Source organism: Grus americana, chromosome 4, assembly GCF_028858705.1.
Source record: "Grus americana isolate bGruAme1 chromosome 4, bGruAme1.mat, whole genome shotgun sequence".
NCBI classification, from domain to species: Eukaryota; Metazoa; Chordata; class Aves; order Gruiformes; family Gruidae; genus Grus; species Grus americana.
In genome coordinates this window covers 47,520,746-47,535,689 of record NC_072855.1, presented here as the reverse complement: position 1 = coordinate 47,535,689, position 14,944 = coordinate 47,520,746, and the positions used below count along the sequence as shown (strand labels likewise).

Sequence of the window (14,944 nt, the reverse complement as noted above, 5' to 3'; positions counted from 1 at the left end):
AATTGTATTTAAGGCTCCCTAAGGGCCTTAAAATGGTTTCTGACAAAGCAAGATCCAGCCCTTCACATAACCATGGGCAGTTGCTGTCAAAATCCATGCCACGAAAATATTTCAAAGGAGTTAAAAGAATAAAGCACCTTCTAGATTCCAAGACTCTTCTACCAATGTACACATGTGCATATATATCTTAATATAGCTAAAATGCACTTGTTCACCTGGGGTGAAATGCGCACATTTGCCTCTCTGCGTGGTGCAGACAGCACAGGGGATGCTGGCAGGAGCAGATGACACTTTTTGGGGCCGGGGATGAGTTTTGTATGCGAGGCGGGTGCGGACGGTGGTGAAACACAGCCATCTACCGGCCTCTGGTTTGCTTTGGTTGAACAGTCTTGTCTTCTCATGTCCAGAAATTCAGTTTTGCAGCATGAAATCTTGGCCCAACCCATTTCAGTGGGAGTTTTACTTACATTCATGGGTTATAAATGATTATGTTTGCTAGTGATTGGCATTTATTTTGGATATGTTTAAGCACAGAACTGAGTGAGGACTGCAGCACGTTGATTACAGAGTCTCAGCCAAGGTAAACTGCACTTGAATTTCACCACGGGATTTGAGCCTGTTGCAAGACTTGCCGAGGATCAGCCATATTTCCTGCTACATTACAGTGTGTCGGAATCTTACTGCAATGTATTCCATATCGAAACGCACAGGGAAGACGCTTTAAAATTTAACTACAGAAAGAGTTTGCCTTTATGGCTGTATTTTGTACCAGACCGTGCTCTTCCTTGTTCTTGCTTCAAAGTTTAAGGAGCAACAATAAACATACATTGGTATATTTAGGACAAAGCCATCTGGAGTCAGCTATGTATACATAACATGTTTGTTTGGGGTTTTTTTCCCCACTGTGATTATTTGGATGTTTACTAGTTTATAGGGACTCAAAACCTGCCAAGCTTTCAACATCATAATTAAATACTTTAATGATTTAATAATCAAAAGTTAGGTCCTCTCCATGTATAGGGAACCATCTTTTCTTTCTCTGTGACATCCTTGGTTCTGCCTAGTTAATAACTTAGTACAGTAATTGTTCATCATGTTTTAGGTACTGAGAAGGTTAGAAGATGGTGCTTTATGGCCTTTTTGCAACAGGAAAACATTGCACCTCCCTAAATAAGAACCTAATTCTAAGATCACAGCATGATTATTTTCTATCTTCTCTCAACCGCATCATTTCTAACTGCAATTAGACACAATCTAATAGGATGCTTTATCAATAATTTTCAAAAGTACTTAAATATTTTCAACATGGCTACTTTTTACGTCAGTAAAACCACCTCTTGTCATCATATCTTTAGCATTGTCAGTGTCACACTGAATTTTGAGTGTTCCTGCAAAGATACCAAATGTTATTAATCTTTCATTTGCAAAAGATTATTCAAAACCACCTAGAATCAAAGCGTACGTGTTAAGGCAGACCTAGCAGTTACTACACCGGATCAGCATGTAAGACTCCTATTCACAGTCCTTCTCATATCTGACGAATGATGTGGGTTTTCTCTAGCCAGGGAGCCACTCTGAAGTACCTCTACGCAATTAGCCCTCTGTGGAGACGTTCAAAGACAGCCCTCCGATCCAGACTTCAGGACTGGGAAATCATTCCTCCTCCCATACTGGGGAATTTGCTGGTTTGGTGACGTTTACCTCATGTACCCTGACTAGAAATTCAGTCTGGGACCTGAGAAATGCTTCCTGTCAAAACTGAGATATGTACTCCTACAGAAAGCCTTATTTTTTAATAAATGCACTTTTTTATTTAGGGAAGGCGGAACATGTTTCATAAAAATTTCATAACCAGACTGACATGCTTTTGACATCACCACATGCCTGAATGGGGTTTCCACTTTAGGGGTTAGCCCCCGCACCCCACTCGTGGTGGCTCGGTAGTGACAGGGGTGCCCTTGCCAACCCTGCAGCACCTCAGGTACGCAGCAGCCCCAAACCCGCCTGGCATTGATCCACATCCTGCGTGGGCCAGAATAAAACCAGAATCAAACCACAGAGGCCCGATTAGGCGCTTCCTGGCGTGCCGCCATCACCGCCGTTCAGCTGCCTGGCGCTAACGTGTTGAACAAAGCGGGCCAGCCGGGCCGAGCGGGGACTCCCTGAGCTCCTGTCATTTTCCCCCACAAACTCGGGGTTTATAAACCACCTCCCATCCCTTTCCCCAGCCAGCTCTGCAGGCCCCCAACACACCCCCAGCATCTTTTGGGCCGCTGCCACGGGTTGGGCCGGGGCGGGGCGGCCGCGGGGCGGACCCGGGCCTCAGCCAGGGGCGGTGCCCATAAGTCCGCCCGCCCGCCCGCCGCCACCATGAGCTGTGCTGCGCTGCTGGGGTTTCGGGGGCCGCGGCTCCTGGGGGCTGCGGCTCGCCCGCCCCGCTGGAGCAGGCAGCGCAGCAGTGGCTCCGAGCCCCCGGCGGGCGCCGCGGTGCGCATCGGCTGTGCTTCGGGCTTCTGGGGGGACACGGCGGCTTCAGGTAGGCGGCGGCTCGGGGACGGCGGCGGGGGCAGCGGGGAGATCCAGCCGGGCGGCGGGAGCGGTCGTTGGGACGCCGAGGCCTGGTGAAGCCTCCGGTCGGGCTGCTAGCTCCGTAAACAGCACCGTTGCGTAAGCGGCCGGGTCGGGGCTGCCGCTGCACGACCGGGCGGGGCGGGCCGGGCCGCCCGCAAGGCCGTCACCAAGGGCAGAGGCGGAGCGGCCCGGCGGGCCTCGGCTCTGCCCCGCGGCGGTTAGGGCGGGCCGGGACCGCCGGGCGCTGGCCCCGGCGCCGGGCAGCCCCCGGGCCGCGGCCGGGCGGGGTGAGCGTACCGCGAAGCTAACGGCGGGTTCTGCCCTGCCCCGCCAGTGCCGCAGCTGCTGTACGGAGGGAAGCTGGATTTCCTCGTCTTCGATTACCTCTCCGAGATCACCATGTCGCTGCTGACAGCCGCCAAAGCCCGGTCTCCCGTAAGTAGCCGCCGGGAGCCGTTGCCCAGCCCCAGCGTCCCGGCTTGGCCCAGGCGAGAGGGCCTGGCTGGGTGGGCTCCGGGACCTCCCCAGCTCTCCTCCAAACCAGATCATGCACGGAGTCCGCTTAAAAAACATGTCAGGTTCTGGGGACATGTTTGCTCTTGTATATGTCTTGCATGCATTTATTTTCATGTATTCAGTTTCATCTAGTGAAAGTGTTCCTGTCCTTTTCTATAGCATGATCCAAGCATTTTGAGAGCTAGTTGTTCTCCCTTATTTTCTCTTTTCCCATAACCAAGAAAAGGGATTGGATTTACTTAGCCGTAACAACTCGTTACAGCTCTTAATTATTTCAGCTTTTAGGTTACACTCCGGATTTTGTCTCTACTGCCATGGCTCCCTATATAAAAGATATTCACAGGAAAGGTATGCCGCTCCCTGTGTCAATTTGTATGTTAACTAAGTTCAGTTGCTTAGGTGGGTTTTGTATAGTTGCTATTCTTAGAAACTGCTGTTTTTTACCCCAGTGTTTAGCTGTCCTCTGGGAATAATGATTTAAACAAAAATCCCATCATAATAGATGTGAAGTGCAGGTCTGATGTTGACATTTAAATTGGGTTAATTTGAAATGCTTGCTCTAATTATATACCTATATCTCTATGTATTTCTTATTGTAGCTTTAATTTGTGAATGGAAGATCGCTTTACAGATCTTTGTTAAAATGTGAGATCTAGATGTTTTTAATGCAATCTAAAAGTTTTTCAACATTCCTCTATAGTTCTAGAATATCACTTTTCTTCTGTTTACATTAGCATAGCTTCACAGCTTTCTGAGCTTGAGAAGAGAAAAGGAATTACTTCTAAGTACCCAATACTTTGCTAACACATTCTGGAATTTATAGAGATAGATGCATGTTTCTGCTAAAATGCAGTTGTTTGGAGAGCATGGATGCTTGAATGACTGGTGTCAAATACTGTTCCCGTAGGAGTTGCTTTGATAGTGTCTGTCTGTGTCATCATGTTGTCTTTTTGGTCACCTTCTCCTTTCATGCATAAAGGAAAGATGAGAAGTATTTATAAGAATTGTTTTTCTGTAAACAATTTTGCATTGGCTTACTCTGATCCTTTCACAGATTAAATAGTCTTCATATTTTAATGTGACTTTAGTACTTTATTTGATTAGATGTCTGACACCTTGCAAAGATGCTATCTTGCTCATGTTTCAGCACGCTTTTAAGTTTTTTAAAATGCAAGTGATTGCTGCTGCTGAACTGAACTTGTCTTTTTTGTTTAGGTGTTCGTGTTGTCAGTAATGCTGGAGGAATTAATCCACATGCTTGTGCAGCTGCCCTTCAGGAGGTAGCAAAGAAAGCAGATGTTGATTTGAAAATAGCTGTTGTTGCTGGAGATGACCTAATGAGTGAGGTATTTTACTTTGTCTTAAGGCTTAGTGGCATTGTGGAAATTATTTATTCTATATAATATGAAGGTGACATTTACTGTCCTGTAGGAACTTACTTTGTGTATCTTTATGCAGTAGCCTTCTACTGCTAAAAGCATCTAAAAATTGTTGCTTGATTTTTTCTTTATTTTTTTTAATGCATGAAAACAATTCTTGGCACATCTTATATTTAGTGTGTGGTGGGGGTGAATTTTATAAGACACTGAATCTGCTGTTTAGCTTTTTGAAGCAAACTATGAATCTGATCTAAAGTCTGCTTGCTCTTCAGGAGAAGCTGGGGTGTGCTGTTACGTATTGTTTCTGCCTAAACTAAATAATCCTGAGTGTTAAATCTCTTAAATAGAAGTGTGGTGTCGTTACAACGTGTTCAAATGTTCATCCCTTCTAGCTGTTTTTAATAGTTGCCTGTTGTTATTTTGTTTACACATAGCTGTTTTTCTCTTTAAGTAATTAGTTTATGGCCAGTAAGGTAATATTAAGTGGGAGGATTAAGTTTTAATATTTAAAAAAACCCTTTGAAATCTGGAGATGAAATATATGGCTTTTTTGATTTAAAGGATGATGCTTTATGTATGAAGTCTGGTTCAGCAAAAAGCATTGGCCATATCTGAAAAGATACTGTGAAAGCAGTTTATACCTTGATAGTGGTTAAGAGGGGATAGGTTTGCACTGTGGTTAAATATCTGCCTGTAACTTGGAAAATTATTTATCTATGTAGGCTCTTGTTACTCCTTGCATGCTATTGAATGTGGAAGATGGTCAAGTAAGATTCTTTGTTTGCAAATTATGTGCAGTGCTTGGACTTCCTTTCAAGAAACTTCTGCCATACTGAAATTACTTTAGCATCAGTGGTCCAGAATCTCATTACTGCGATGACAGTGAAATGGTTGCTATTTGAGCTGAGAATTGTTTCTGATCTGAAATGGATGATTTTCTATGCTGTTGTCAGTACCTATCTTACAAGAACAAAAAAGAGACAGCTTTTACTACAGACAAATCTTACTGTTGATACCAAACACCATAAATTACACTAGGAAGTGTTATTTGTGGCTTGGAGGATTTCAGTTCTTACCATAGAATACCAAATAAATTGAAAGTGGAAGGTTTTTTCCAAACTATAGTTTCCCCCTGTAGCTAGCATTAGGTATGGAGTCTATGTAATAGTCACTGGCCCCTGGATCCACTGGTTTTCCAAGCTGCCTAATGCATTGTCAAAAACTCCCACCCCCCTACCTACCTCTCTGGAAACACAATGTGTTCTGAATATCACCTGGAGCTGCAGAATTAGCCTTGTTTTCTGGCCATGCTACCATTGCTGTTATCTGTTTGCAGGGTTTGATTTACTTGGTCCAACAGCAATTAATGACAGTTTGAAAGCCTAGGGAATGTAACAATTCATTGTACTTGATCATCTGGGAAGGGACTAGCATTCTTTAAAGACTGATTTATTTTTTCTGTGTGCTGGAACACTGTGGTTAAAAGTGTGTCTAGGGATTTTTAGTCATTCAACTGATTTGTATTGTTGCTAATTTTAATGATTATACTTTGCTTAGAGTTGCTATGAAGTGGATCTATTGTCTGATACTAATAAAAGGCTTACAGTAGATACTACGAAATAATCATAGATTTGGTGTTTTGTTTGTTCTTAAACAGAAAGAGAACCTAAAAGGAGCTGGTATCACTGATTTAGAGAGTGGCAAACCATTTCCAGAGATCATTCATAGCATGAACGTGTATCTTGGGTGAGTTATGTTAACGAGTTGTTTTTATTATGGAAAGATAACTTTAACACATTGACTACATGAAATTGTTTTGCACATAGAACCACCTAGTATGTGAGGGTCACATTTGCATTATTCAGGCTACCAGGAGAAAAAAAAAGGTTGTAACTTCTAAATAAACTTTTAATTTAGAACCTTGCCAGTTGTGACTCCTTAGCATTACATCTCCTGTGAATCCTCAGGTTTTAGTTCCAGTCAAAATAGTTTACAGCAATCACAAAAGTCCTGTTTCATATGCAGAGCATCCTGTTGTATGGAGCAGTTTAGGATGTTGTCACCAGAAAAGTGCAGCCAAGGAATTAAAGTACTGGGACATGCTCTGAGTGCTGTAGGAGGTTCCATGAGGTTGTGCTGAATTGTGTGCCAGGCTTTGTACCGTTGAAATTTTGGAAGCTGGCTTTCCGGGATGGATCACTATTTTGAAAGATGTCCCTTGCCTCCTTGTTGATACTAAAGGCCTTCCATAAATCTCTAAATGCAGGTGTTCTAGCTACCTGTTTTATGATCAGTTGCATTTTCATTGTCACCATCAGCTTCTTCATGTGAATCAATGTCAATCAAGTCTATCAAGGGGAGGAAGGACTGAGAAATGGGACAATGGTCAGGTGTTCCCAAAAGCCAGCACCTCTTCCAGATGATGATCCTGGTGATCCTGGTTTTGCTTTTCCATCCTCCATGTTGCATGTATCTTTGTTCGGTATACTTCTAAAGTCTGTGCACACAGTCTTCCCTTTTTTTATGTTAATCTTTATGGAAAAAACTGCTGTGCTTTGTCTTATCATTCCACTTTCCAAAAATGCATTGGTGGCAGATAGCAGGGAATGGCTGTACCTAATACAGCATGTATTTGTCTCTGTAAAATGAGAACCTTTTAATAGATAAGTCTTTTTAAGTTCATCTTTAGAGAATCCAGCAACAGAAAACACTGTTTGTTAAACTTATGATCTGCAAATGTTGCAAGTCGGAGTAACTGTAAATGAAATCTAACAAATAATGTTTTATATTTTTAATTGTGAGAAAGCGTTCATTCCAGTTCTGGTGATTCATGATTTAGTCACAAATTAAAAAAAGCAATGCAAAGCAGAGAGGAAAAAAGCAGGCTAGTATCAAGATGAGATGTTTTAGAAATGTTACCTCTGTCTCTGCTTCATTAACAGATGCTACAACAGTAGACTCTTGGCTTTCTAATAAAAGCAGTGTTTCTTTATGGGCCCCTTAATCTCAGTTGCATTGAAATGTAAAGCTATTATCAGCCTCTTAAATCAGTCAGTTATATTTTTCTTTGACAGCATCAGCAGTGGATGCTTACTTGAAAGGAAATAGTAAATTTATATATACCTGTAAACCAAAGCAACATCAGAGTGTATTGGGTAAAATCTGTAAGTTCTGTATGTAATTCGCTTCTTAATTCCCTAAATCAAGTTTGATTCTTGAATCAAGTATGTAAACTCCATCTGAAAAATTTGCATTGGGGTATTGATCTTGAAGTTTCTTCTGTCCCTCCTGATTTGGGCTATTAGGAGTTCTGTGGACTGAATTCAAGTGCATTTTTAACAATAAGAGTCAAATGGCTTTATTTATGGCTTTTTTTAAAGGTAGTTACACAGTTTTTCTATCAGTATCCTGTATGTATGAATGTAGAAACCCAATTTGAGCTTTTTACCTGTGACTGTTACTTAATGCTATGCCCAGAGTAGTAAATTGTTTCTGTATGTTGTATATTTGCTTGTTGTTCTAATTAGTATCCTTTGTTTCATGTAGCATTAGGGGGGGCTTATATTTTTGTTTACATTACTAAGACAACTTCTGTGTCTTGTAACTTATCTCTTGACAAAACCAGGGCTAAGTCTATAGAAACTGCAGAAGAACACTGCTCTTGGTTTTGTTCTCCAAGGCATACAGTTTGTGGCTTGTGTTTCCAAGCTGCCTATTTCATGAAGAATAGAAGGATCCAGCAGATAGCATGGGTTTAGAAGCCAGGAGCCCGACACTCTGGTCAAAGCTTGCTCACTAAAATGTATAAACTCAAGCTGTTCACCTGGGTGAATATTTTCAAGCCTGACTAATTTTGACTGGGCTGACTCTTACCTGACCGATCTGGAAAATCTGTTGCCTGAGTGTCTTTGAAAATAATGATTGCGTGGTGCTGTTGTTGAAGTTGGTTGATATTACAAGTTCTAAAAACACTTATGGAAATTGACCTGAAAGGCTTAAAATTGGAGGACAAATCCACTAAACTTTTTCTTTGAAGAATACTGGTCTTTATACCTGATCTACAAATGAAATAGGAGTAATGAATCTCTGAAAAGCACTTACTAATTTCTGTTGCTGATAATGGCAGTGACCCTTTCTGTACTACATTCAAGACAGTTTCTATGAGCATCAAGACAAGTGTTTCAATTGTGTCATTTAGGTACCTGAATTTGATAGGGTGTTCTGATGATTGCTTTTTGAAATATTCTTGTTGTATATACAAAATGACAAATTGGTTAAAGTTGATTTAGTTGATTTCCTATGGTATTTTAAAGTGATTTTTATCCTGTGTGTGGTAGGGAACTGATTTTTTTTTTAATAATGCTTTATAAAGTGAAGTACTTATTGTTGTGTTTTGTAATCTGTAGTGCAAGACCAATAAGTAGAGCTCTTGACCTTGGAGCCGATATTGTTGTGACGGGAAGATGCGTTGACAGTGGGATTGTATTAGGACCACTCATTCATTCTGTAAGTACGTGTTAATTTCCATATGATAATAAACAAGTGTGAATGGATATTCAGCAATCATTGTCAGATAACTTTTGCTCCTTATGAAAATGTAGATACTAAATTCAAAATAATGAACATCCAATGCTTTTTTCCTTGCATGCATGAAAAGATGCTAGCTTTCACTTCTCAAATTTATAGCAGAGATATTTATGAAGTTGTGTATCATGAAGCTGGGAAGCATTTTGGTGAAGTTAAGGGAGTCTTACCATGTTTCACCAGTATCTTGCTCTTACTTTTTTTCTGTCTCTTTAAAATTTGGTGTGCAAGGTCAAGTAGCAAGTATATTTTTCTTTACCACAAGGTGGTGATAGCAAAACTCGCTTTCTTTTGGTGGGGATGGTGGGGGGAGCAGGTTGAGGCACATGAGGTGGTCTAAGATGCTGGTCTTTTTCAATGGGTAAGCAGTTTTATTTTAAGTGACTGAGTTTCAATGCAACATTTCTCAAATTTCTTGAATTTCAACAAGTTATACAAGCAGGATATGTAGTTTTCTGAAGTATTTTGAATAGGTTTATACATTTTTGTGAATGACCACACACTGTGAAATATGGAAGCTTTCTCTTGGTGCATATTTAAAAAAAATAAAAAAGAGGGTATGTGTTAGTCTCTGTTTACAAACATCATTTCTAAAACTTCATGCTCTCCTGACTTCATGCATGTCAATTATTGCCTAATCTAGAATTAAATGTTGACATTTGTAATCGACATTATGACTTGTTACTTTATTCCTGGGTGTTTACATTCTCAAAATATGTCACAGTGTATTATTTACTCCAGAGAGGCCTTATCTAATTTATTGAAAAGTTTTAGGGAGATTTCTGTTAAGTTCTGAATAAGAAACAATGAATATATTGCTTGCACTGTCTTGAACTTGAGGAAAAATAATTGCTACTGAAACAGAAAGCATACTTCCAATTTTTAAGGATGACTGATAGTACTCCAGGAACTAATAACTTTCAAAAGATGAAAAAAAAATAGTGGTTTGTTTATATGACACAAAATAGATGCTAGGCTTTTAAACCTCTGGGTTATTCATAGTATTCAAAATTTGCATGTTGCACTTCCATTTTTTTAAGAGGGTGTGATTTTCAGAATTTCTATTTGGATGTATTAATAAGAGGAAAACTGAAATCGGAGCTTTTTTACTAATTTACTGTATAGTAACTCAAATCCATGTACAGTGCCTGCCAATCATTGTTCTTTAGATTTCTGCAGTTAAGTAAAAATATATCCAATGCATTGTTACTCAAAGCAGTGAACACATGCAGTTTTCTGTATTGTATGAAACTTGTATGTATTTAACATATCTGTATTTTTTTTTCTTCTAGTTTGGCTGGAATAGGGATGAATTTGACTTGCTAGCTGCAGGAAGGTAAATGATATAAGAAGAAATGGGTAAATTTATATTTAATATCATATAATGTTAGGATAACAGAACTTCTAAGCACTTAGTGATTTTGTGTATTATTATTGAATTGATTTATTTGAATGTTTTATTATTTTGGGGTTCTTTTTTTAAGGCTCACTTAGTACACTCTCATTTGGAATTGAAATTGCAGAAAATTCATTCTGGAACCAACTTAAAATAACAAAATGAGGAAAGGAGTGAATGATTTTATTTAGCAGCTTAACTTTCTCTGCCTGTCCATTTTGTGTAATGAGATGAAATCTTACGGTACAGACGAGCACCTCCCAGCTTGTTCTGTTTGGCCATTACTGTTCATAGTTGAGATGGTACAAGGTCTTATCCTCAAAGATGCACAGGAAGAGATTCAGTAGGAGGTCAGCATCCTCGTATGGTTTTTCAGAAGCTCAGTGTCAGTACTCCTGTTTGCAAGTCCTATTTGTAAGTCTTAAGGTTAGGAATCTGCTCTAGAAAGCATAAGGTAAAATTTTGCCACCTAATTTAATGTTCCGCATCATCTGACTGCATTGAAGTCCATAAACATGAATTACTACTAAGGTAACCTGAGTAGACCTAGTAGTAGTATGCTTGGACCTCCTGTTGCTTGAGAATAAATGTGGAGATAAACTCCAGCTCTACTGAATTTGGGATGATAGATATATGAGGATTTTCCCCTTAATTCTGTCGAGTGTTTATAAATTGTCATTTTCAAATCTTTGATTGTGATAATACATAAGCATAATACATTCTGTCCTTCACCTTGGAAGTGAGATCTTATAGCTCTTAATTTTAAAAATGGGCTTTGCATGTTTAGTTGCACATAGTGCAGACAGCTAAGATAGTGAATTTAGATAAAGACTTCTTGAAATGACTAATGGAACTTGGTTTTTTTGGTGTCAGATAATTTTTTTAGATGTTCATTTTTTCAGTAAATTAATTTGATTTTTCATGTAAAAGTTACTCTTTTCAACTCTTATTCAACTTGCAGAATCCCTTGGTATGTTGAATGTGTAATTTATAAATATATTAGATGCCTGTGGAGGAAAAAATACAATGTTTTCTTATTTAGCTTTATTTCCATTGTACTATTACACTTTAAAGCTGGATTTGTGAAACTTGATTTTACAGAATATTTAGTTACTTGAATGCCACTTTCCCAGCCTTGCAGGTCATCTCATTGAATGTGGTGCTCAATGTACAGGTGGAATATTCACAGATTGGCATGCAGTACCAGACTGGTAGGTAACCATGACATCAACATTGTATGCTTGTAGTGAACCAAAGATGAGGTTTCCTGCTATATCTATGCTGTGAGAACTGCTTCTGCTTTATTCTTTTCAGGGAGGCAGTATGGGTGTCTTGATATTTTTCTGCCTTAATGTTACTCTTCCACAAGGTCTGTTCTCCCTATTGAAGTTTTCCTGTCTGGTCAACTGGGGGCTTGCTTTCTTAACTTAGGAAGCAGATGATTTGAGAAAAAGAACTTAGCCGTTTGATTTCTTTCTTTTAGATTATCTTTTGTTTCCTTTTTTATCATCTGATTTTTTGAAAGACTTGTTTATTTGCTTTCGTGTATGGTTGTAATGAAAAGACAATATGCATATACTAGATGCTGTTTTATCAGTCCTCAGATCAAAGTTGTGTACTGTTCAGTCACAAATTTAATGTGGTTTGCTTTGGTAGAGATGAATGTAAGCCAGAGTCCTCTCCTACTGTATGACCTGATTTCCACAAATGTCTTGAGCTGTCCATCCTTTAAGAAGCTACATGTGTATCTTGTGTTCAGACCTACTGAATTGGACTTTCATGTAGGTAGGTTCTTCTGACTTCTCAGAAGTACCACAAGGAAGGACTAGTGTAGCGTGCTTTTGACAGACTTGTTTAAGAGTAGACAGGGAACGTGTTTTGCCTAGGATAAGTGATTCCGGCTGCAGTTTATTCCTATTTTCCTTGGGATGAGAGGAAAGAACCTTATCCTGTGTCACATCATGAGAAAGGCAGGGCTTCCTTTACGTGATGGAGGAGAGGGCTGAAGAGGAGTGGGAGAAATGTAGGAGGGAAGGGTGGCTTTCATCCATGTGTTCCTGCTCCTAGGTTGACCCTGGGAGGAGGCCACTGGGGGCAGCCTGTGGTCCAGGTGGATGAACCAGCACAACGCTCTGCCCTGCAATCTGAAGAGCTGCTCTCCTGAGTTAGTTCCCTAGGGCTGCCAAGCTCTTTTCTCTGACTTGTAGTGACTGTTTCTGATTCAGAGCATGATCCTGGAAGATGTATTCTGTTTTTATGGGTTTCCACACGCTGCTGACTTACAGGTGAAGGCACATATGGCATTGAAAGAACAGGATCAAACATGTCTTTTCACTTATTAGAAAGCTACTAGCCCTGAACAAACTGTACTTGCTCTTCAATGTTGTGTTCAATGGGAAATCAAATGAGAGGGTTTATAGTAACAAGCTGCTCTGTTCAGTTTGGAAATTTATAACTGCTAATCTGATGTATCTCCTAATGATTTTATTATGCTGTATCATGAAACTTCTTAATCTCCTGTAACTCTGACTCTGAAAGACCTTGCTTTATAAAAGAAAAAAACCAGAATACTACTTTTATTATTAAAATGTCTGGTAGTTCTTTATTTTTAAGGATTTTTCTGTGAGAAATGGCAGTCTGATTTAAAAAAATGTTTGAGTATATTAAGCTGTGAGCTACTAGAGTGGGAGTAGCTAATCTTACAGATAAGTATACATACATTGTATATGGATAGCTAATATTTGTGTGTGTGTGTATGTAAAAATCATATAACTGTGCTAAAATCATAGTAGTCTTGTGGCTTAGAGCTGACTGGTGCTGACTTGAATCACTACTAAAGAGTGCAGAAGGTTAACACCTCTGCTGCCTTGTCCCCATTGATCTGCATGCGTACTTCTGAACCATGCATGATTGTATTTGTGCTAATATAACAGTAATTTACTTACCTTCAGGTTAAGTCTGCTAAAGAATTAATCATGGTGCCTTAAAACTAGTGGTTTTGTTTGCAAATTCAAAAAGTCTTAGGCATTTAATTGAAGTTTTTGAAATAAAAGCATGTTACATGTCAGCCTGTATGATAAACTCCTAAAACTAGTTGAAACGAAAATAACGTGAGAGCTTTTAATTTTGTATTTGGAGAGGCAGAGTAGAAGACTGTCCAAAGTGGACTTGTGGTCCAGCACATCCAGGATATGGGGGAAGGAGGGAGGGTTGTTAGAGAGCTTTGCTGTCCTTTTTTTTTTTTTTTTTTTTTTCCTTCTCCCTGATAAATAGTTGTTTAATATATTTAGGCCCAAATACATGAAGGGGAAATACTATGAAAGCTTTTGGGCTGCAGAAAAACGTATTTTCCATTTGATAGCTTAGTAGTAACCTTTTGACTCCTTAAGTTAAAGAAACTTGATGGGTTTTTTATTTAGACAGTCTGAATCCGTTTTCAGTGCAGATAATGTATTGCATAATAATGCACAATAATAATATGATAATCATAGTTTCAGTAATGACCAAAACATGCAATACCTGCTGCCACCAACATTACTTATGTTGCCAATAGGTCAACAGAGCTCTGACAGAGTTTGCAGAAATTACATGACTACAGTCTGTTAATGATTTCTCCCTCACTTAGGAAAAGCTATGCTTTCAGCAGTCTCCTGAAAGTAATCGTGTGTAATTTAGATCTCAATAAATCATAGTGTCTGTGATACATGTTAAATCCAAACCAGCTCAGCAAAGTCAGTAAATGTAGGGGGAGGAAGCCAAGTGAAATCTCTGTGTTTGTCATTAAAGTGCCTTTCACGTATGAATTTTTCAGTCGTGTGTTCATGCAGCCAAGACCATACTTATCATTCAGGTCTGCAAACATTTACTTGACCTTTGTGCTAGAGCTTGAGAAAATCTTTCACAGCGTTTTTTCTCTGGTGACTAAACACTAGAGGGCAATCTCTCTCTCTCTTTTTTCCTCACATCTTGTTGCAGAGAGTAGGTTTGGTTAAAATTAGACTCGAGGCTTTTTTCTCCCCAAGAACAGTAGTCCACATTACTCTTCTGTCTTTGGCTGCTGAAAAATGTGTAAGTGTACTGCTAAGGAGGACTGATGGGTATGAATTTTTCTCATCTGTAAACAAAGGTAGAGTTATCAAATTTTAGGTTTATAAACCTTATCTGTCTATAGCTTATGTATAAGCAAAAATAATTAATTATGCAAACAAGAGCACTTAAACTGAGTAAAGCCAGGCAAGTCAGAGTTAGAGCTCACATTCCGTGCATATAGTATCATGTCTTGAGTATTGAGGCACTGGATTGGACCCACTTCATTCAACCAACATAGTTGTTTGGTTTTGGTGTGTGTTTTGTTTTTTGGGTTTTTTCTCATTTTCTTGAAATGTTTGATGCAGAACACTTCTGGGAACTCAATGCCACTGCAAAAGGGTGCTTTAAGTCTCAGGAATGTTCATGTGGACATATTGTGGCAATTGAATGGTCAGCTGTTAAAACCTAA

General features: G+C 39.5%; 1 protein-coding gene across 5 annotated transcripts in view; it reads left to right on the top strand.

Moving 5' to 3' along the window:
- The first annotated feature begins 2,341 nt into the window (after positions 1 to 2,341).
- The window catches only part of LOC129205689 (uncharacterized), a 66,398-nt gene continuing 53,795 nt past the window's right edge, over positions 2,342 to 14,944 (top strand). For all 5 annotated transcript variants that reach the window (XR_008576821.1, XM_054823680.1, XM_054823679.1 and 2 more), the window contains exons 1-8: positions 2,342 to 2,536; positions 2,906 to 3,006; positions 3,366 to 3,435; positions 4,303 to 4,433; positions 6,124 to 6,212; positions 8,873 to 8,972; positions 10,343 to 10,386; positions 11,580 to 11,657. Coding sequence is in view for 4 of the 5 variants with exons in the window: in XM_054823680.1 (XP_054679655.1) it covers positions 2,371 to 2,536; positions 2,906 to 3,006; positions 3,366 to 3,435; positions 4,303 to 4,433; positions 6,124 to 6,212; positions 8,873 to 8,972; positions 10,343 to 10,386; positions 11,580 to 11,657 (779 nt within the window). In the remaining variant the exon portion in view is untranslated. The remainder of the gene's footprint in view (positions 2,537 to 2,905; positions 3,007 to 3,365; positions 3,436 to 4,302; positions 4,434 to 6,123; positions 6,213 to 8,872; positions 8,973 to 10,342; positions 10,387 to 11,579; positions 11,658 to 14,944) is intronic.